This window comes from Pelmatolapia mariae, linkage group LG10_11 (genome assembly GCF_036321145.2).
Source record: "Pelmatolapia mariae isolate MD_Pm_ZW linkage group LG10_11, Pm_UMD_F_2, whole genome shotgun sequence".
Taxonomy (NCBI): Eukaryota; Metazoa; Chordata; class Actinopteri; order Cichliformes; family Cichlidae; genus Pelmatolapia; species Pelmatolapia mariae.
The window spans coordinates 59,623,821-59,647,712 of NC_086236.1; the positions used below are offsets into that span (position 1 = coordinate 59,623,821).

Genomic DNA, 23,892 nt, shown 5'->3' on the forward strand with positions numbered 1-23,892 from the left:
TTAGGAAAGAAAGAAAGAAAGAAAGAAAGAAAGAAAGAAAGAAAGAAAGAAAGAAAGAAAGAAAGGGACCAGTGGCGTATCCATAATTGGGGTATAGGGTGGCACCGGCCTCCTCTGGTGTCTCTTCCACAACTAGTGCTATTTTATTTCTACGTGCTCAATCTCAATGTCAGTCTTACAAAGACAGTAGACTAGCGTTGTTATATAACTTTTACTGAACTATATTGTTATTGTACAGTGACACCAACAAATGTAAGGTTTAGCTTTGGCTTCCTCCCAAAGTCCAGAGACATGCAGTTAGCAGGGTTTGATTAACTGGTGATTCTAAATTGGTCATAGGTGTGAATGTGAGAGTGAGTAATTGTCTGTCTCTCTCTGTTTACCCTGTGACACATGACCTCCCCCAGGGTAACGATAGACTCCTGCAGAAAAAGAATTATTAAAGTGATGTAATTAGTTAAGATCAGATAGTTAGATGCATATGATCATTCAGTTCCTTTAAATTTAGGTACTTTGAAATATTTTGATCCTAAACATTTGAACCAATAGACCATCTAATTCGGATTATAACTTTTACATAAGTAGAGTCTAAATCCTTGTTTTGCCAGCTGCTAACTGTAATATGACGTTCTTGTGACACACCACTTTTCGTGTAATGCACTTGAAAAATCCTGGAAACACCTCCACTATTTTTTCGACATTGTTTTCCTGTTAAATACTTTTCTCGGGGGAATACCTTTTTATTTTATGTCTAATTATAGACATGAAATAGACCAGCTGTCACTGTCAATACCAGGGGCACTGGAAGCACTTGGTGATGTAATTAAGACACATCAAATCTAAATTATCAAAACAAAAGAAACCACCAAGTGACTTTAAAAAACGCTCTCACGTTTTCTAGAGAATTTGCTCAATTCCAGACTGAGATTTGATGGACTGTAACGATTAAAGCTGATGAAGATTTACGGGCGGGGGGTCCCGGTTTGTTAACCACCCACTGAGCCGGTCTCATGATTTCTGCATGACCGGGCTTTGTATCTGAGTTCTGGGCACACTGCCTTTTGTTCTCGCGCCCTCGGTGGGCGGCCGACAGGGCCCGAACCAGCACAGAGCCTCTTTTCACCGTTTGCTCGCCCATCACTCCGCTCCGCACGCGGCCAGGAGCACGTCCCCCCCGTCCACCCCTTTCTCTCTCTCTGCAGCTGAGCGGAAGCTCGGCTGTGCCATTTCTTACGAAGTGATCGGCCCAGATCGGAAACTTTACGCATCGTGTGCTTTCGTCAAGAATGAGTAAGACAGGGCAACGTGCCGCCAAGCGCGTCTAGGTTTCTTTAGAACACACCCATAGGAAGGCGGACTTAATTTTGAAGATACATAAGAGGTGTAGATACGAGGTTTATTTTAAACTGGATACACAGAGGCTGGCACAAACCCAACAAAGCGGTAAAACTTTAATTTTTAAACTTACTTTGCTGATTCATTTATGTCATTTATTACTGTAAAGAGATTTACTTTGCTTGAACTTAATTGTTATATTCTTTAGTGATACTGCTCATATAAAAGTGTTAAAGTAGCCTGTTGGGTGTAAAACATTTTTAAACTTTAATCCGGACATCAGTTCAGCATCATCTCCGGCTCCATCGCACCACATGGGTTATAATGCTCTCTGTAGACATCACTGAAGCGTTATTTTGTGCTTTATATGGATAGGAAATAAGGCAGGGCAGTAATTTAATTGGGAAAGATGAGGTTATATCACTTTTTCACTCTTTATAACTTTAAAACTGGGGAGCGAACAAGTGGAAGGTGAACAGAGAAATAGAGGGAGGGGCTTACTGTCATTGCTCTAACAAATTCTCCATCACAACTGACAGATTCACACATTGCCGAGAAGTGTCTCAACTGCCTGCGCATAGAGTCTCCCTTAACAGAATCCATTAGGGGTACGTACTCTATAGCTCTTAATATATATAAGAGGCTTCTTTTCTTTGTAAACCTCGAGATCCATAAAGATTGTCTGATGCTGGATTTTGATCAAAATATGGTTAATGTGTGTGTTTGCTTTGCTTATTGTTTTTCAGGTTTTCCTGCTGACTGCTTGCACACAGGTGTGCGCATAAAGAATTAAGACTCCCGCTGTCCTTTCTGTGAACATCAAACAGAAGAGATCAGGATGCAGCATCTGGATGATGACAAGGTGAACATCATAGTCTTTCGCTTATGCTCTTGTATAAGTGTCGCTGGTATTGTTTTCATTGGCATTCATTTTCATGATCAGAAATCAATTTGAACCTTTTTGACAATGAGCCAAATGCGTTGCACTGGAACGGATGCTGAGTTTCACTACCAAAAACCACCAAAGGATGAGTTTATGTGAGGCAAGTCGGAGTGAGCCTTATACAATAGACCTGCTGGTTTTCTGTATTTTTCCATGTTGGCAAAAGCAGGAGTGGCGGATGAGGGTTTGAGCACTTCAGGACATGAGTAAGAGAGTGTGATTGGGAGTCGAGACTGTTGGCTGGCAAGTCTGAACTTGAGCATGTCATAGTTCCTTGTTTTTATTGCGTCCTGCCTTGGAGAGAGGTGGGATGAGGGCATAGCAGTCCGACTGCAAACTTCCTTATAACAATAGCACAATGTTGTGATGCGTGCAGCACAGAGGAGTTAGTGTTATTGCTCATATAAATGAGCTTAATGCACCTGCTTCCCTGCTATCTCTGAACTTAGCATTTTGCAAAGCATTGCTGCGGTTTCTCTTTTGCAAGACGTTTCTTGCAGTTACTTCATTTTCATGGTTATTTCTTAACTTTTTTCTTTACATAATCTTGGACAGGCCAGACAATTGCATGATAGCATGAATGTGGAAGCTGAGTTCTGCTTTCCTATTTTATTATTATTTTAAGACAGGCATCAATCTAGACTAACTGCATGTACTTATTTATATTTTATTATTCTATTATTAATGTGAGAGGAAAAATCAGTCAGCAGTAAGACAAGAATTTAAGAGAGTCGAGTTTAGAAGGCGAAGTTCAAGCAGCTGCAGACTGATGCTTTCTTTTTTTCTTTTAGCTGAATCCTTAGTTGCAAACCAAAGTTGGACTAGTATGCAAATTCTACTCCAAAGTCATTAAAGAAAAATAGATATTGAGCAACACTGTGGGCTTGGCTGCTGATGTTACTAGTAACCTACAAATGGCACATGCATAAACAAACATGTGAATGCATGACTGTACAACCGCATGCCTCGGGACAAGTCGATACAACCCAGAGTCAGATGCGTTATGGTTGTAAGATATGTAATGCTCCGCTGCTCAGCTGGACACGCCCCAGTAAGAGGGGATTTTTTTAAGGGTGATTTTAAAGTCACATCTTAGGTAACACACACGTTTACACATGCACCCAGGAGCACCCGCTACACTCAGCCTCCATCTCCTCCACAATCAGACACACATAACTCTTATTTGCTCTTCAGATAACGCAGTGGTAATGTCACTGTTATTCTCAAAAATGAGGTCACTTCCAACATTTTTACCTTTTCTTCCCTCGCATCTAAAAGTCTTAGTTTGAATTAGAACTAACTGGAATTGTGAAATTGTCTTTAGTTCACCAACGTATGTCCTCATTACTACTGCAGTTTTCTAAAAGCAGGACTGACTGCAACCGCACAGACCCCACACATTATTGAATGTCACAAATAGCTAATTCCGCCCTAACACCTGTACGTTCAGCTTGTTTTAAGCGGTGATATCTCAGTGAGAAGCAGTGCAGCGTGCAGCCTCAGTCCTGGTGAAATATTGTCACTTATCAGCCCTCTGTCTTTATTTGGCTCGTCAGTTCCTCTTGCACGCTGTTTCATTCTGAGCCATGTGATATTTTCTGATAACTACAGCACACTGGAAATGAGTGCTGTAAACTACTTTTTCATTCTGAGCCATGTGGCAGTTTAAGATAGCTACATTGCACCAGCATTTTTCCTGTTTTGGTGATAGTACGGGAATTTGGTTTCCTGTAAAAATGTAGCATTTGAAAAAAGGGTTAACCACATGCAAAAATGGGCAGCTTGTTTGAGGCAGTCTGTGAGCAGCTGTTTAGAAGTCAGAATGTTGCTAATATTGAGGCAGTCTGTTCTCAAAAACTTTCAAGATGTTTAATCTGTCCAGACAGTGATATCATGTACGATAAATGGACAAGTCTCTGTGTGCTTATCTTGGCAGGACTGTTTCTAAAAGTGTCTGTTTTTGACTTGAGAAACTATAAAAAACAGGCTCCTAATCCATCTGATGAATGTTTCACGGATGCTGCTTAGTCGAGTTAATGTTGCATCAGCAGCAGATTTCGAAACTAGATGGATTAAACTTGATTAACATGGATTTCCTTTAATTAATGAGCCTGTTTGGACATTAGCCTTTCCTCATTAGATCGGAGACATGAAGGAAAGCTTTTGCAACAGTTCTTAGAGATTGTTATGTAACAATCTGTAAGGATGTAATCGTTAGGTTAGTTTTAAAGTCAAAGCGAAACTTGGATCGAGAGTCACATTTTCTCTTTATGCTGCCCACACGTAGCATGACTGAAGTACGGCGTCATTTAAACCAGTGTTCAGTTCTCCTTAGCTGAATGATTTTACATATTGGAAATGTCACTCCTCAAGCAAACCGTGCCAGTGTAAGGGATTAATGTGAGGTGTATTAGCTTGTTAGTATGCGCTAAGCCCATTTTAATTCTGAAACAAGCAGGAGCAAACACTCACAATAGGATTCAGACTTAGTCTCTCAGGGTGTCTTTAGCTACTTATCAGGGAAATACCTCAGAGCCACAAATCACGGCGCTTTGTTGCATTGCAGCGGGCCTACAGTTACTAATGCAGCGATGCGAAAACAAGAAGCGAGAGCAGATGGAGAAAGGCTCATTGTTTGTAATTACCAGTGTGACTGTAAACAACGAAAGCTTTGTAAAGCCCAGAAGAGGACATTCAAACTGAGGGACTGATTGGAGAGAGGCTTCATAGGCAATTTATTGTGGCAATAGATAATAACTCGGTGTTTTCTCCTCTCTCAACAGCCCAAGAAGAAGTTGACGCCTTACCTTCTCTACTGCGTTTCAACAGCAGTCATCGGCTCCCTACAATTTGGCTACAACACCGGCGTCATCAATGCACCCGAGCAGGTGTGTGATTGATTGAGTTCATGCACAGTTTTTCCCACGTTTTCAAAATGATAACTGGACTGGTTCTTATGTAGTGCCTTATGTAACATGTCTCACTGACCCATTCAACCACATTCATACAAGCACTTTTTTTCCTAAGTGCTTTCTATGTAACTTTCACACTCTTATTAAAAATTGTGAGCAACTAGGGGTTGCCCAAGGATACTTTGGCATGCAGACTGGACCAACCAGGAATCGAAACACCATCCTTCTGATTAGTAGATGTTCCTCCTGAACCACATCCACCTCTACAGAGAACATTAAAGCAGTCTGCACCATTCCTACATTAATCATATATGCATCCCTCTCATTCCCTCATATTATTGCAGTGATGACTGAAATGATACACAGTTGAGACATTTCTGGTGGTCAGTATTAACATTTGACCTACATGAGGGGTGTCCAACTCCAAGCCTCAAGGACCGATGTCCTGCAGGTTTTAGATGTGTCTTTGATCAAACACAGCTGATTTAAATGGCCAAACTACTTCCTCAACATGTCTTAAAGTTCTCTAGATGCTTGGTAATGAACTAATCATTTAATTAAGGTGTGTTGACCCAGGGTGATATCTAAAACCTGCAGGACACCGGCCCTTGAGGCCTGGAGTTGGATGCCTCTGGCCTACATGTCTGCTCTCATTTGTATAATGAGGATGGTAAAAGTTATACTGCCCCCATGTGGAAGAGTTAAAAACACCCCCTAAGTGACACTACATCTGGTAGACTTTACTGATGTTTCGTGAAATAATAATAATCTTAACACTCCAACCTTTTTTTGTTTGTTTTGTCAGAAACTGCGGACATTTTTCACTAATGTGTCTCAGAGCCGATACGGGGAGCCTTTTGAGCCACAGACAGTTACTCTGGTGTGGAGTTTTGCTGTGGCCATCTTTAGCGTGGGAGGCATGATCGGGTCCTTCTCTGTTGGAGCAATGGTTAACAAATTTGGCAGGTGAGAAAATCAAAGATAAACACTGTGGTGGTGGGACCAAACGATCTACTACTGAGAGTGCTTTACAGACTCTGATTTCCCTGGTTACCTATTTCACTTCTGTTTTTGTGTCTTACCACCAGGCGAAAGTCCATGCTGATGAACAACATCCTGGCTCTACTCGGTGGCGGTATGATGGGACTGGCAACTCTGAGTCAATCTTTTGAGATGGTCATCATCGGCCGGTTCATCATCGGTGTGTTCTGTGGTCTATGCACGGGTCTGACACCCATGTACGTGGGCGAGATCTCTCCCACCGCTGTCCGCGGAGCCTTCGGCACGCTGCACCAGCTGGGTGTAGTTATTGGCATCCTGGTGGCACAGGTACACAATCACGCTCAACACTAAACATGCAAACCGACATAATAATCTTTTCCTTTTTATAGAAGGCCACATTTACTCTCAACAGATACCATGTTTTATAAGCCGAACACTTTTTATTTTTATTTGAAGTAACACACTTTTTGCTTTTTTCCACCTCATTTCATCAAAATGGTGTCCCTCATCAAATGTCTCCAATCATATTCATGAATAAATTTCACATGACAGAGTGTGTATAATGAAAGAGGAAACAGACACTGCTCTGATAAAAGGCAGTGTAGCTAAAAACACTGGAGAGCTCACACTTTTCTGCACGTACCTGTGTGTGCGTGTCTGTGTACTCATAGCTGAAAGAGAAGAATTTCATATACCAGGAGTAAATTGACTCAAATGGGTCAATTTTATGCACCTCATTCCCTCATTATTTTTGCTGTGTGTTCCTCAGATCTTTGGTCTGGAGTTTTTGCTGGGCTCAGACACTCTGTGGCCTCTCCTGCTCGCTCTGACTATCCTGCCTGCCGTACTGCAGACAATCATGCTGCCCTTTTGCCCTGAAAGCCCTCGCTACCTCTTCATTGTTCTCAAACAAGAGGAGGAGGCTAGAAAAGGTCAGTCTTAAGTCAGTTTGCATACTTACAAACCAAGTTGGCAAAGTCGGGTTGGTGAGACCGATTCTGACTGATTTTTAATGATGTGTGGGAAACTTTACTTTGTTATATAACACTCCAGGCTGCTTTTTTCTTACTTATACTTACCTCCTCCTCCTCTTTCTTTTATCTATTTTACTTTTTGTAGCTCTGGTGCGTCTGCGTGGCACTGAAGACGTGGATGATGACATTCAAGAGATGAAGGAAGAAGGGAATAAGATGGCCATGGAAAAGAAAGTGACCATCTTAGAACTGTTCCGCTCGCCAAACTATCGCCAGCCAATCATTATCGCTATTATCCTGCAGCTCTCCCAGCAGCTGTCTGGCATCAACGCTGTGAGTAGACGTCACATCCCATAATACAGCGGCGTGATAGGGATATAATTAGCACATGTCAGACTGTGAGAAAGCGTCATGTGAGAAAAGCGATCTTTAAAGTTAGCCACGAATGCTTAAAGGAGCATTCATTGAATTCACACAAATGTTTTTGACAAGCATGTAAGAAGATGTGCTTCTTGGCTTCGGGCAATGTTAGATCGAGTGGAATAATTTAAGGCTGATTGGAAGAAGATAAGCACAGTGGTATTTAATAGCTATTTTGTTAATAAGGTCATGTAACCAGGCTGACTAAATTCATTAGCAGCTGCTGTGTCTGACCTGACAATCACTGTGAAGCAGCCTGGAGCTAAAGGCTGCAACATTAACACTCATGACCCATATCACTCACCAGAAAGACGCTGGTGCAGTTTTACACGCTGCTACGCGAATCGTTTTTTGTGCAACCGTTCCAAAACGTGCATTTATCAGATTTTGTATAGTCAAATGACTACACATGGAGAATTTCCATTCAGGTCTGCACTGTATCCTTGCACTCTCACTGCTCTCAGCAACCTTGTTTCCAGCCTCAACAGGAGGAAAGAAACTATTAAAGCCACTGTGTGACTACTGTAGCTGCTGAGCATAAAGGAGAATTTTGTTACAAGAGAATCAGATAATATATCAGGGGTTAGTGATGAGGCAAAAAAAAAAAGACAGAGAGGAAAAACTGAGTGTAATAGAAAATAAATACAGAAATGAATGAGTAAATAAACACATAATTACAAAAACTTACAATATAATAAAGATTTTTTATAAAACCTTCTGTTAATCTTGTTGTGATGGAAAAGAAAAATACCCTAAATATGATAGTATTAATTAAGTGTTCATATTGTTTCACTTCTTTCATGTTGCTAGACTCAAATGCAAGTCTTGCTCCATCTGCAGCATCAACTTCAGCTGTTTTTTTTTTTTGATCTGCCAAAAAGCGTCTAAAAACAAACTGATGCATGTGCAGTGAAATCATGTTCTGAGCACTTTTTATTCATCCGAATCAATATTAACTGACTTTTCCTTCATGTCCTCTTTCAGGTCTTTTACTACTCCACAGGCATCTTTAGTAACGCTGGTGTATCTGAGCCCATCTACGCCACCATCGGCGCTGGAGTCGTCAACACAGTGTTTACTGTGGTCTCTGTAAGTGTCTGAGTGCGCAGGTGGTTTAGTTAATCCAGTGCAGGTTAAATATTATGTTGAATGTCAGTCGATAATTGCGTTTCTTTGAACTCCAGCTCTTCCTGGTTGAACGGGCGGGACGCAGGACGTTGCACCTGATTGGACTGGGTGGAATGGCCATCTGCGCCCTGATCATGACCATCTCCCTGTCCTTAGTGGTGAGTTCCTCGCTGTAAAATAAAAATGAGAAGCCAGCCTATTGCTGCTGCATTACATCTTTTCCTCATGCTCTCTGTTTCTTTCTCCGAGCAGAAGACCACCCCATCTCTAAGTTATCTGGCAATTGTGGCTGTGTTTGGCTTTGTTGCCAGTTTTGAGATGGGTCCAGGTCCCATCCCCTGGTTCATCGTGGCTGAGCTCTTCTCCCAGGGGCCCCGACCTGCAGCCATGGCCGTCTCTGGTTTCTCAAACTGGACTGCCAACTTCCTGGTGGGGCTGGGTTTCCCTAGACTGGAGGTATTTTTCACATTTATCATCCCTGCAGAAAATGTTCACATGCACACACATGTACAAAATATTAGTCGTCTTCCAGTTTGTCTCACAACAAACATCCCTCTGATTTTCCCAGGAAATTTGTGGCCCTTACGTCTTCATCATCTTTATGGTCCTCCTCATCTTGTTCTTCATCTTCACCTACCTACGAGTTCCTGAGACAAAAGGGAGGACCTTTGACGACATTGCACAGGGATTCGCCGCCAGGGTGGAAAAACCCTCCCATTCCCCGGTGCCTGAGGCAGTTGTGGTTGAAAACAAAGACCCTGCACCGATGTCCCCCACAGAAAAAGTTCCCATGGTGAATCTTCCTTCAGAAGCAAAATGAAAAACTGTAGAAGATACGAAGGAAGATTTGGTGCAAAACAAAGCCGACAAACATGGGCCTTGCACATAGCTAGTGTAAAAGTTCTATTATTATATATACTATTTTATATTTATATATTAAGTTATATTGCATAAGTCAGAAATAATGAAAGGTATGTGTTTGGAAGAAGCCATTTCAGTGTACTAATGCAAAAAATAAGTTTTAGTATTTTATATGTGTGCTTTTAAAGTGCCTTTTAAAAAAATGAAAGAGTGTTTTTAAAGATCCCTCCCAGCTAGAAATGCTTAATTAATGGACAGAATTCCTCTTTAATCCTGCTTTAAACACGGTCTACACTTAAATGAATTACCAGTATTTAAGGTTTGTTGACATTTCCGGTGCCAGCTCCCATCCTTTTTTTTAAGAAGATCAGCATATGTTCTGTGTGAGGTCTTCAGCTACCAACAGTGTTAAAAGGTTGCAGGATTTGGGGGTTTATGTATTGAGGTCAAGCTTGAAAAGACGGATTTGGAGTTCGGTTGTTTGACCCCCAAAAAAGAAAAGATTGACTTGCTGTCCTGTCTGAAATGCCTTGTTGCCTGCCTTGAGGCAGAAAAAAAAGCACTGAGGAGGGTTTAGCAGCAGTTCCTCTCCACTTCAGATCCATATAGATTTTGAATAAATATATTTATGCATGTAGAAAACAAAGACTTCCTCTCATCCAGCAGTAGCACCACATCCCCTGACAGCAAAGGATGTCTCTGCTTGTCCGCTGTTTGGATGCGACAGCGTTTGTGCCGAGAAAGAAATAAAACAAGGCGACTTCTGTAAGCCGGAGCCGTCTGCATCAAATGTAATATTTGTATGAGGATGAGAGAGACGTAGTCTAGCACTGCCAAGCCTGAACAAAGCCTCTTTAAGGCTTCTCAAAAAAACAAAAGCTTACCTCTTTAGTTTGCAGATTTCACTGCAGGGTACAAAGTAGAACGTGAAAAAAAAAACTGCTAGCGTTTACAGCTCAGATTGGATTTTAGAAACTCAGGTGGCCAAATGTGTACGTTTATAGCTCCTAACTGTTACAGCACAGAAAGGATATTTATCCACCACTGTACTTGAAACTCTTTCCACATCTGTAGAGCATTTGAGAGAAGCAGCTATTGCAAAGTAGGTCGTAAAATAAAATACAGTTTTAAAGCAGTGTTTTAAAGTATTTGCTAGTGTGAAACTGTTACCTCATTTGAGGGATGTGTAGAAGCACATTGCGGTCTACTGATAACTAAACACACATCTCAGTCAAAACAGGTCATTACACACGCTAGACGATGTTGAATTAAAAAAAAAAACACTACGTGAATTGTATTTATTTTAGAACCGAAGTATCATTGTTTGCATTTGTTTCTAACTGTTTGAAATGATGTGTATGTATTGTAAAGGCTCCAGTTACTGCACACTGAGCAGCATCTTCTTCTGGGTGTGCACAAACTGATGAGCTTAGCAGGGTTATGTTAGCACTTTGGCAGTCAGACTACTGAATAATAATTGCGCATACTGTTTGTGCCTGTTACATGTAAATATGTCGCATGTGCTCGAGAGGTGTGCAGTTTTCACTTGTGAAACCTGTCACTTCCACTTTGATTTTTCTTGCACTCTGCACTCCTAGCATCACTGTATCAGACACAGTTGTGTTGCTTTGCAGTTTTCACATTTTTAATATGTATATTTTGCTCTTTTGTTATCTCTTTTTTGTTTGTGTAAATAAACAGAAGCAATTAGCCAAGTTGAGCGTGTGTCAGAGTTAGAGATGACCTTTGCTGCTCTGCATTTCGTGCGAGACACTTGGCTTAGAGAAACCAAGAAGAAAAAGTTTTACATGTTTCAAGGGAAAAGTGCCGCCTGACTAATGAGCGTAAACATCATAAGTTTTGTAAGTTTATAAGGCCACAAGTCAAAGCCAGTTAGTTATCATGAATGTTTAATGTTAACTGTCGCTCTGTGGTAATCCATCGGGCAACCACTTCTCCACTGCAGCGTTTCCTTCTCGTTTCGCTGTGGAAAAACCTCAGTGAGCTGTGAGGCGCAGTAATACAACACAAGCCACGAGCGCCGCTGTTGATGAATCAGGTTTAAATAATACATTTGTGTGTTGTGTTGACATTTTTGTTACGAGCTCAAAAATCAAATCAGAAGACGCAGAGGGAACTTCCTGTGATCTGTTTTTAAATCACTGATCTCGTGTTTCTGAGGTCACATCCAAAGGGACTCGCTTTTCAGAATAGCAAAAAGACACTGATTACGATGCTTCATTTAGAATTTGCTCGCAGACAAAACTGAGGCGAAAGTTGATATTAAAGGTTTTTGTCATTAGTATTGTAATACATTATCCGTCTTCAGTTTAAGCTGCGATCATGGCTCAAATTTCCATAATGCTTTGACAGATGAAGAGTCTGCTGAGTACCTGTGGGCTACAGATAATTTACATCCCACTATTTGTTTACGTGCCTGCATTACACTGAATTCATTAAAAGCTGTTAGCGACTCCAGTTTTCCATGATTTCTAAGCAGATTAATCATTTATTCACAATGATCGGAGTCACACTGAATCGGGTCTGTGTGACAGACTAAACCCCATACCTGTGCTCCAAAAGGGTGATCTCATTTCTAAGCACCTATGTGGACAACCAGACTGAGATTGAAATTTCTCCCCTAGTGAGGCGCACAAGTCAATTGTAGATGTTTACATATTTGTCTGAGAAGCAAAAAGGTGCCCAGTTTGATTCCATGAGGACACACAAATCCCTTGGCTGTTGTGTCAGAGGGCCATCTGGCATAAAAATCTGCTAAATCCAAGATGTAAAGCTACCTGCTCTGAGTGAAAGCTGAAATGACCTTTTTCCCTTTTTTGCTTATATCAAAATTTTTCTGACGATGGACAAGATAAGCTTCAGTCTGATTGGTCGCTTTAGCTATACAATATAATCTTCCATTTCCTGTTTGGCTTTACCTTGTGTACCTCAGCCCATCGAAGAAGCACACAGCCTTTGGTAAGGGGCCCCCTGGCTGGCTGGGAATGGGGCCATCTAACTGTGTCAAACCCACACAGCACATCTCCCTGCAAGAGTCCACGGCAGTTACTCACAGCAGTGAACTGGAGCATGAAAGCCCATCAACAAGCTGCAGTACTGCAGGCTGGCCAGCTAGTGGCGTGCACAGACCAGAAGGGCTGCTCAGCTGTGTGTGTGTGCGTGTGTGTGTGCCTGCGTGTCTACATACTGTCTGGATGAGCTGTCCTATGAGGCGAGGAGTGTGTCTGAGAGAGTAGGGTGGTGGTTGTGGTGGAGGGGTGTTAGAGCATGAAGCCACATGAAGGATGGCGAGCGTCCCAAAAAACGTGTCTAAATTATATTCATTTTCCATAAAGGCTGATCTGAGTGAGATCAAGAAGAACAGCAAAAGAAAAAAAGTTGGTCACTCTCACATGCCACAGCTTGAAAAAATGCGGGTTAGCACAGTGTCCAGACATGAGAGGGATGCCACAGTCTGCCAGCCAGCGTTGTAATGGACGCCGTTAGTCGTGTCTAGACGGCTGTTTTAAAGACCAGAAAAACTTGTTTATTAATTCTCTCGCTTCACTCTCTGTCACTCTCTTGTCGGCTCTCCTCTCTGTCTTTGTTTCTCCCAGATAAGAAAAAAACCCCTCTCTCCTACTTTCCTCCTCTCACTCGTTCTCTCCTCCTGTCTCTGTGACAACAGTGTTTTGTTTACTTCCTCACTTGGCAGCGTACTTATTGTATCTGCTGCTCTGTAAATATTTTTCTGCTTCCCTCATCCATTCATCCATCCACCCCCAATCCTCTCTCTCTTTCTCTCTCTCTCTTTTTCTTAGATAAAGGGAGCAAACAGACTCCACCCCCTCTCCACCCCCCCACCTCTTGCTCTGTCACACACACTCACTCTATCTCCCTCTTTCTCTTTCATACTCTCTCCCTCCCTCTCTCCCTGTCAGTGTCATTCTGTAGTGGAGATGTGGAGTGTCTTTCTGTCTCTCTGTCTGTTTTTCCAGCCTAACTCAGCTGAGGAAGGTAAGAACCAAACTTTTGATTGCATTTATTCACGTCAAACCTGTGACCGCACGCGCGCGTGTATGTGTGTGTGTGTGTGTTTGGTCATAAAGCTTGATGGCGTGTTTGTACAGCGCTCTCATCACGTTCCTGAAACAAGTCCACAAGTGAAGGATGGGCACTTAGTATGCAACTGTTATAGCTCTCTAAGAACAAGCTTCTGTGGGAATTAATGGGACTTTGACAATGTGTGAAACTGTGGCACATTAGTCTGCCACGCTACGAGTCAAGCCACCCTGGATTATGAGTCCTCCACCTGGACCTTGGGACCCCCGGAATAATTACCACCTTTACCCCTGCTTAGACAGCCCTTAGTTTTCTGGGCTCTGTATTGTGTCTCAAAGCAACAGTGCACATGAATATGCATGCAGATGCTTGTGTGCACCACTGTAGAAGCACATCAGATAGTAGTTTGTTGGCACGGAAGGGCCAGGTGCGTGCCAGGACCTATCAAGCTCCGGCAACAAAAGGATATGGAAATAAGGCAGAAGACAAATGAATAATAAGCCGCATAACCCCTTCTCTTTGCTATGCACTCGGTGACCTCCCACCCCCCTCCCATGTCACACATGATCTCATGGATGTGACAGCCGCAGGCCCCCTCTTCTTCTTATCATTGCCCCCCCGTTTTATTTCTTTTGCACTGGTGTCCTTAAAGAGTGTCTCCTGTTTCTCCTGTTCTCTCCTGGTAACTTTTAATGCTTTGCTTACATAAATGGAAAGAATGTGTGCTTTAAAAAGTGCAAGACTGAGTGACTGTTTGTGTGTGTCAGAGAGAGAGAGAAAGAGAGCGAGTGACAGACAGTCTGAAAAAGATGGATAATTAAGTGAGACTCCATCTATGAAGTGTTCTGTCAGATCAGAGTGGGCTGACTTGAGAAACCTGCAAAAACATGATGACTCAAACTGGCTTTGTGTGTGTATATATATATGTGTGTGCGTGTGTGTCTCCATATGTGTGTGGCTATAGGTGCATACATGCCTTTAGATTCGGCCTATACATAGCTCCCGCTCCTACACCCTGTCCCCAGCACTAGAGAGGGTGTCAGCAGTCAGCACGCAATTACTTTCAAAGGATATGTCTCTATGTTGCAAAGAGCTGCACCTGTTCACGCTCATCTTCTTCTTTGGCTTTAGTTTACTGCGAGGTGTGTGTCAGTAATAGTCTGTTACAGTGGTAACTTATATGTCAGCCTCACGCCGTGGATTCGAGCCGCGCTTGTAACAGATGGCTTGGACTAAGATGAGACAGAATGACTGCGAGGAGAGAGGCCGGGCAGTGTAACGAGCCCATACTGACTCTGTGTAATTGAAACAGAGCTCGACATAATACAGTATTAACCCAATAGCATGGGCGTCCCTATAAATCCACATGAAGTGAAACATCCAGTTACATCGTGAATGGACGGTTTGGCATCTGCCTGGGCTTTCATCGCAGCAAATGACGTCTGGACCGACTGGATATAGCTGCATGTTAACTATTTTTAAAGTCGTTCTTTCTATTGTGAAATGTGAGCCATCTGCTTTTCAAGTACACTATATCTGCATCAAAAATCCAAATTTTTGTCTATTTTTATATCACAAGATATGAGGAAGTGTCATTTTTTTCAATAGTTTCCTCTTTCCTAGATAAGAAAAAACCTAAATCTTTGCCGCTTCTCATGAAGACAAATCACAAGAGGTGTGAGCGACAACTGATTTGCGTCTCTCAAATGCAGCCATGTGTAAGTGTTGCTCCATTCGCCCACATGCATTGTTGATGTGGAGCCTCTGAACTGTACGAATCTGTGTCGAGGATTGCGTGTTCACTTTGGATTAACACCTCACACCCAAGGAAGGGCCTGAACGGGAGACACACCTGATGCCCCTCCGGCCCTTTCCATCATAGCTGAGCGGAGTTGCAGCGATGCTCACTGAACTATGCGGTTCCAGGAATTAACCTTGCACTGTTAGTTAAACTTGTTTCATGCCTTGAAAAGGTAATCTCTTCTGATTATCACCAGATGGCAACAGGCTGCTCAAAAAATGTATAGATCCTTTATTTTAACGACAACATTGATTAATGAATTCATGCATTTCTCTCAACGTAAAATAAAACGTTTCTTCTATAATTCTACTTAATTACATTTCTGAAGAAAATGCAATTTTTTTTTACTCCCTACACTTAATTCCATTCAATTCCATTTTATTTCTATAGCTCCAAATCTAATACGTATTGTAAGGTAAAGAGGTAGAGGAAGATATTACAGAGACAACACCAGCAATCAGACTACGCCCTATGAGCAAGCACTTCCCAACAGTGAGAAGGAAAAACTCGGAAACCGAAGTAGGCTCAGGGAGGGGCAGCCATTACCTGCCATCGGTTGGGAGTGAGGACGGGCGGAGCCTATCCCAGCCATCATAGGACGAGTGGACGGGTTGTCAGTCTATCGCAGGGCTTCACATAAAGATTTTACAAAAAAACCCTTATGATGTTATAAAATATCTCCCTAAATTTTTGCATAACTTTTTACAAAAAAAGCAGCCAGCTGTTACCACTTTACCAAATAGCGCCATTTAAATATCACATTTGAAACACTTCAATGTCAAAAAACTAATTTGTACAGAAAGACTTTGTTTCTCTCATCACCCTTCAAATGTGCTGTGAATCTACCACTAACCTACACCAGCACTATAAAAGTATAAAAACCTACTGTCTCCCTGTTGGGTACGTTTTGAGTTAGGTATCCTTCTCCTTCTTCTTTTTCTTTCTTCGGCTGCTCCCTTTAGGGGTTGGCACAGTGGATCATCTTCTTTCATCTCACCCTATCCCTAGCATCCTCCTCTGTCACACCAACCCTCTGCATGTCCTCTTTCACTACAGCCATTGTCCTTTTCCTTCTGTCTTTGTCCAGTATATCCACTATCTCTCCTCTGCAAACCATCGCAGGCTTGCCTCTCTGACTTCATCTTCTCATCCCTCTCTATCTTCAGCCAACAGTAGCACAGTTTCCACCGGCAGCCACTGTTTTGATTTCTTTATGTTATTCTGCTTTCTTGCCTCTCTTTACTTTGTTGGGTTCTTTTGCTTTTACCTGTTTAACTTTGGAAGTTGTTATCACCTACGTCTGACTTTGACTTTTGCCTCGTTCCTGTGACTGTCATTATTCTCTGCACCTATTTCTGATTTCCACTTCCCTTATTACACTGTGAATATAAACAGCCTGGCTCCCTATGATGGCCTTTTGGATATCGGTTTGTTTTCATTTTGGACTTTTATTTTTTTGGAGTTGGACTGCCAGCTAAATAAAGGTCCATTTTTGCCATTTGGTGTCTGCCTGGAGTCCTGCATTTTGGTCCTGTTTTCAAATACTGTGACAGCTACATGATTACAATGCTGCTTACAGACTGATGCATCAGTATTATGGATGTAATGATGTAAGAGGCCATTTTTCTGCAAGTAAGATCCTTTTACCTTGATATTTTAAGTGCACACTGCTGATAATAAGTCCATCTAGCCACTCTATACACACTGCTTTACTGCTGCTTTAAATTAAATAAAGGACATGAATCCTTCTTGAAACACCAGACTGCATAAATTTAAAGCCATGTTGACATTCTCACTCTAAGGTCATCTGGGCCATCTTTCCTGCTGTCTCTGGTTTTAACTGGGTATTAATTAGGCAGAGTACCCTCCCTATCCCAGGCGTAATAAGCCACTCTTTCAGGACATGATCAACTAGAGAAAGTGCGATAAGAAAATAAATGGCATGCTTGTCACAGTGGGAGTGCTGCAGAATGGATGCCGCTAAAAGCCCTCAGCAGCTTCTTGCGCCCATCCTTCCATCCTGCATGTGCACGGGGCTGCAGTAACCAAGAAATCACACGCTGGTGGGAAGTGGAGGACTCAACTCAACCCATCATTGACACTACAACACTTAACTGTGACCCAGCTTTATTTTTAGTTCCAGCATGCTGAGAGCTTTGTAATGACATTAGGCCACTTTTATTAAAATGAATGACACATCTGCCATTTGTGATATAAGAGGTTCAAGCCCTCAGACGGTGGCGAGCCAAGACTCTCCGCTTTGAGCCAGGCAATGTCGTGGCAGATAGCGTCACAGATAATACGCCTGTGTGGACAGGCAACGAGTTAGAGCCCAAAAAAAAAAAAATTACTAAAAGATGAACACGTGGCATGGGCCGCTGTAACTCTGGAATGCAGTTTTTAGTTTTGAATTTCACATTAAAGCAGCTGCCTGGCAGTTTGGGTGCTGGCACCAACCGAACGGAGAGAGAGCTGAGTTAGGCTGCTGAAGGCTTCACTAATGAGAAATGACACAGTGGGTTTGAATTAAACTGATCTCTTGCATTCCTTCATCTGGCAGCGGTGAGGATTGAGGGTGGAGAAGATGATGTTCGCGGCTTCTGTTTTTGGTGGTAACTGGATGTCTATTAATGGAGAAGTCAAGCCTGTTTAGAAGAAACGTTTACGCTTTTGTCTTTGTACACATTACTCCACTCAAGTGAATTATTAACCTCTTAACAATCAGCATGCCACTAGCAAAACATTTAGCATTCGGGTGAGGGGTAGGGTTTAGGTTGGGTTAATGCCCCCCACTTTTTATAGTACTTTTACTTATTTGGATTAAGTGAAAAATATTTAAAATTGAAACTGTTATGCCAAAATAATTATATGAAACTTTATTTGAAAGGTGACATTTGCCTATTTAACAAAGCTCAACTCTAACTCCACCCCTAGCATTCGTCACTGTTGACCTGGTGGATGAGTAAAAACTTGTATCACGATTGTTTTTGTCTTTCCAAAACGTTGAACTTCTCAGACTAAAATGAACAAGTGAAATATTTCTAATCTGCTCCTGACTTTAAAATCAAGCCCTTTGATCAAAGAAGAGGAGAAAGTTACACCTGAATTATACCTCGGTAGTGGAGTTGCCAACATGTTTAATCGTGTGCTGGTTGAGGATGACATTTAGTCATACTTCTGCATGTCAAATAGGTTTTGCAATTATGACATACCTATGGCACAGATCCATCCATTCATTTTCTTCTGCTTACCTAATTCAGGGCTGTTGGAGCCTTTCCCTGCTGTTACAGGGTGAGACGCAGGGTGGCATGGCGGTGTGGTGGTTAGCACTGTCAGCTCACAGCAACAAGGTCCTGGGTTTGAATCAAGATTGCAGGCTTGCTGCGTGGAGTTTGCACATTCTCCCCATCTTCCTCCACAGCCCAGAGAGCTGCATGGGGTTACCATGGGCAACCTCAGGTGTGAATGTGAATGTAGATTATACACAAAAATATAAAATTTTTATTAGATGCAGACGTAAAGAAAAAGTAAATACTTTTAACTTAGTAGGATATACCTTTATCTGCTCTTGACATAATACTGAGGTTAGAAAATTGATGCCACTCTCATGTCTGCACTGCTGACATTAAACCAGAACCTGTAGATGCTTGCCTTAGCGCCACACAGACACACATGAAAACTGCTACCCTGGCCTTGAAATACAACATGCCAGACCCACAGTATATCAACCCTGAAAGATCTAGCCAACCAAAATACTTTAACAAATCCTTTGTTATGAGGTTTTGAGAACTGGCAAGCAGATTTTACCCACCTTCCACCTTCATTGCTAAGCTAAGCTAAGTGGCAGTTTGTGTCTCCTATTTAACACCAGACATAAGAGTCAGTCTCCACATTTAAATTTAGTTTACCTACAATTTATTTAGTCATATATTCCTTACCTCCTTCAGATTTGGAGGCCTTTGTCGGACCATTTCTGTGACTTTCTGAAACTGACAATACAATATTCTCACCCACTTCACACTGTGATTGGCCAGCTATGAAGAAGTGTGAAAGTAAGCTGGGTTTGAACTTCTTTCCCAAGCTTACTTTTTTCATTTGTTACAGCTCTTTGTGGCACTTTCAGTGTGAAGAACAAAGTGAAACACTATGAATCCCTTCCAGGAATGTTGAGAGACCCATTAACGTCACCATCTTGGTTTTTGGAGCCAGAACTGACTATATTTAGAGTGCTAAGTTATCAAGTACCGCTAGCTAGCTAGCTTAGCAACGTGCATCCATAGACTGTATGGATACCTTAAAGATACCTGATTAGTGCAAGCTAATAAATAAATAAAACATTAGGATTTCACTCATCAAAACTGGAGCACTGACTTCTTCTTAACTGTCAGATAATTGTTCTAAAAACATGTAAAAGGCCCTAATAGCACAAACACAACAAAAGTCCAATTTAGTTAGCTGAGGTGACACATTGGCTGCATAACTGCTAGAAAATAAAAGCAAATACATTTTAAACTGGACAATTTTGAAAAAAAAATCCATCCAGCTGTTGTGTTTTGCACCAGACTGTAACATGTTTATTTCAGCTCTAAATTTGGACATTTTAACATTTGAGCTGCACTTTTTGGCACTTTGTGCTGGCTTCATTTTTTCAACTGCAGTGGTTGCTGCTTGCCACCATCCCACTAATGCCTGTTATTTCAATCTGCCTGCGAGCTTGCCTGAACAACTAAAACAGGTTTTTATTCCAACAAGATTGACAGAAAGCAAATAACTGTTTCTCTCAAGAAGTCAAACTATAATTTTAAAATCTTCAGGCCTGCCAGTTTTACTTTAGCAAACATGCTGTAATCAAGACAGAGAATCAGTTGTTTTGATGTGTCCTCCTACCTGTGCCTGTTGCTGCCTGCACGTAGGGATTGATCATCTAACCTGGTTGTTTGTGCTCTTTGGTGCAGCTGCACTTTCATTCATTTTTTTTTTGGGATAACTCCCTTTGACATGTGCATGCTTATTTCTGGAGACATGTTAATCCCCTTCCTTCCTTTCCTCCAACCTCCTCCTGCTCTCTTTCTGACTTGGCGTATCACTCTCTCACTGTGGTTGTTTGTAATGAGGGTTTGGTAAGGGCCTTGTCCTTGACTGACTGTCTGTGGGAGGGAGCATCTGGAGTGTATCAAGAAAGGGTGGAGATGGGTGGATGAGTGGACAAAAGACAAAACACAAGCTGACCGCTGCTCAAAACGCTTGCAGGCACTGTGGGAATTTTTTGTGTGTGTGTGTGTGTGCATGAGTGTGTTTCTGTAACGTGTTGTTACCTGTGAGCTCGCTGACTATGTCTTCTCTGCTGGTGCATTCACTTTGGTGTTAAAGGCATAATTTACACTCGGATCCCTCTAGTAGGCATTAATATTAACAGCAAATTTCTTTGCAGAGTGAGTCAGGAGAGGCTCCACTGCCTTGCAAAATTTGGCGTTAAAGTAGCATACATCTGCTGTCAAAGAGGCGTGACATGAACAACGGCACTACACTTAGCACTGGAGAGTGTCGGTGTATGCATGGCTGCACAGAGAGGAAAAGTGTTGGACTCAGAGAAATGGATGGAGAGAGCAGAGAGGGTCACTCAGCTGAAGTGAGCACTCCAGTGGCGGAGGGGACATTCATGAACTAATGCAGGTCACCTCTATAACAAGGCAGAAGAGCATTTACACCCACACCGTGGACAGAAAGAGAGGGGGAAAGAGCAAAAGAAACACATTCATATGCACAAACACAATCCCGCCAGCCTCTTCTTCCATAATGACGCTTTGTCTACTATATTGTCTCCCCCTTTTCTCTCTCTGAGTATCAAACCACTTTCCACACAAACAGCAGAGCTGCCATCAGTAACAGAGAAGAGTGTTTCTCTTTATCTGACAGACCCTACTGTCACATTTTGGATGAATAATACACACATGCAGAGAGGAAGAGGATACAAGGGACAAGGGACAAAATGGAGGTAGAGTTATCGAGCAGAGCGAGTAAAAAAAATCAGAGTGGAACAGGAGGACGTAAGAGGCCAGCGTGCATTAACGCAGCACTCAGGCTCAGATTGCAGACTCAGCACTTCGTCAAACTGTCAGGGACAAACTTCGAGCATCTCAGCCCTCGGATGGACCAATAACGGAGATGCTGTAGTGCTCTGCGCACATGGAGTGGGCTGTCTGAGAGTTAAATAAAGGGGCTTTTACTGCCAAGTGGACCTGCCAGTAAATGTCCCTCTCTTTTGTTCATGGTTGTCTCACGCACACACAAACAGACGCACACCAGAGCCACGGTGCCCAAGCTCCAACTAATCTTTGAAAGGTGTGCATAACACACCACTTCAATGCTAATCTTAGGATGTCATGGTGAATTATTCAACATGCTAATGTCACGCAATGAGACATGCATGAAGCACTTTGAACGCTCCTCCATGTAATCTTCATGTACAGGTTTATCCCGGGAAGAAAGAGCGGAGGCGATGTAAGGACCTCTGTCCCCAAGGCCCAGCGACAAGAAACTAAATAGTAGAGGCATAAATATTAATGTCAAAAATAGTTTGCTCCGTGTTATTTATGCATGACTGTGCCCTGAAGCAGAAGGTTAATTGAATTTGGAATGACACTTTTGCAGCATTTGTGTCTGTTGCTTATCTGATATAAATCAAATGGTGCTTAATGAGGTCACATATAACATGTTAGTCACTGATAAACCGAAGATTATTTTTCGCAGGGACAAGAAACTAATCAATAATGAGTTTGCATGCCATCACGCACAGCTGGAATGGCACACCGTTTCCAGCTGGAGTCAAACAAAGCCTGAAAGGTGTCTGACTAATGGATACTGTCAAGATTCGGAGGTTTAAGCATCCCTGGCTTGGTGAGTTTAGCTTTCTCCCTTTAGCTGATTTTATCCCGATTGCCTCCAAAATTCCACTAGCCAAGCTTCCCAGACGTGCGCGGCACTAAAAACTGTTTATTCTGATGCCTGTGGCTGCATATAATCCTTAGCTGTCACAGTCTATTTGTATTCTCTTCTTGATACAATTCATATCACTCCAAATTCTGGAGGACTTCCATGGAAAAATGTGTGAATTTACTAAGAGTGACATAAAGACCAGCCAGTGGGTGAAAACGGATAGACAGGCTGAGGGGTTTGGAAAGGGGGGAAAAAGAGAGGAGGGAAAGGAAGGCTTGAAGCACAGATTTGCGGGATGTCCATCTGTGACTATAATCCGAAAAAATCTGTTTACAGAGCAGTCAGAGAACAGTAGGGGTGGGGTCGATTCATGTCATGAGCCACAAATGATATAGTTTTCTTATTATTTGTTTTATTTATTGGGGCATGCGACAGGATTGAGTGTGCTCACGGTGCCACTGGGCACTTCTGTGTTTGACTGGCAGAAGGAGAGAGAGACACAATGTATCTGTTGGTGTTTTGGTGGACCGGGGAACCTTTTCAAATCCCCGTGTGTGAGTGCTGATTATGTAGATAATATTTTTCCGCCACCCTTTGTCTGGTTGTCAGTGAGAGAGGCAGGAAAAAAGAGAGGCCCCTTTTCTCTGGTGAATTATTGTGTGACACGCAATGGAAGCAAAAACATAAAAATTGTATAACGACAATGAGAAGAATTATTTATTTGTAAACAGAGGCGGATGCCTCCGGCCTCCAACAATGTCTTGTGTGTATACGTGTCTACAGCCCTTTAGTTGATTAGCGTTGTGCTTGATGCAATAAGGCACTGAGCGTTTTCCTCCATTACCTCCATCTGTGCAAGCATCCAAATCTGAAGTCTGATGTTTTTGGTACCTCTGCGTGCACGACAAACTTTGGCCCGCGTTCAGTCGGTGGCTCTTGAACAGCACCGAGCGCAGACTGTGCCAGACTGAAGGAGCGGCAGCCACCACGGTTTTGGAATGCTAATGGAAAATTCAAGGGCTTCAGTTTTTGTGTGGGAAGCTGCCATGTGTCAGCACGCAGCACTCAGCATTAAAGTCACTTTGCATGTGTGTGTCTGTGTGTGTAATTTCTTTGCCAGCTTGCTTTTTGAAGCACTTAAACCTAAAAGCAAATTATGGGAAAACACACTCCAGCATAAAAGTCATATGCTATTCTTGTGCTTTCGCTCTTGATCAGGGTTAATGAGCAAAACCTGCAACAAAAGAGGAACACAGAACATATTAACCCCCCCCCCCCAAACATGACGAAGGTTCCCTTTGGGACAAGCTATGAAAAGCATCAGCACGGCAAGTTTCAACAAATCGTGACAGTAACTGTTATGGCCTTTTAAAGTTGGAAAATTTGACCTTTAATCACAGTGCCCCATCAGGTCAATCAGTTTAATTTTTCAAACACCAGAATAGTGTGCCAGAGTGCATCATCACTTTATAGCAGTCATTAAATTTGACAGATGCACACAGCTGGAGCTCTCCTGGA

At 42.3% G+C, this 23,892-nt stretch overlaps 2 protein-coding genes across 2 annotated transcripts in view; both read left to right on the top strand.

Moving 5' to 3' along the window:
* The first annotated feature begins 1,149 nt into the window (after positions 1–1,149).
* Positions 1,150–11,410, top strand: slc2a3b (solute carrier family 2 member 3b). Its single transcript, XM_063485725.1, has 12 exons — positions 1,150–1,443; positions 1,875–1,943; positions 2,082–2,197; positions 5,062–5,166; positions 5,996–6,156; positions 6,279–6,519; positions 6,962–7,124; positions 7,312–7,499; positions 8,571–8,675; positions 8,771–8,872; positions 8,967–9,170; positions 9,283–11,410. Exons 3-12 carry the CDS (start codon positions 2,174–2,176, stop codon positions 9,532–9,534), a joined length of 1,545 nt encoding a protein of 514 aa, XP_063341795.1. The 5' UTR covers positions 1,150–1,443; positions 1,875–1,943; positions 2,082–2,173; the 3' UTR covers positions 9,535–11,410.
* Positions 11,411–13,484: 2,074 nt separating this feature from the next.
* ephb6 (eph receptor B6) overlaps positions 13,485–23,892 on the top strand; it is a 45,568-nt gene continuing 35,160 nt past the window's right edge. The window contains exon 1 of the mRNA XM_063488616.1: positions 13,485–13,592. Within this exon, the coding sequence (XP_063344686.1) occupies positions 13,535–13,592 (58 nt within the window). The 5' untranslated portion in view covers positions 13,485–13,534. The remainder of the gene's footprint in view (positions 13,593–23,892) is intronic.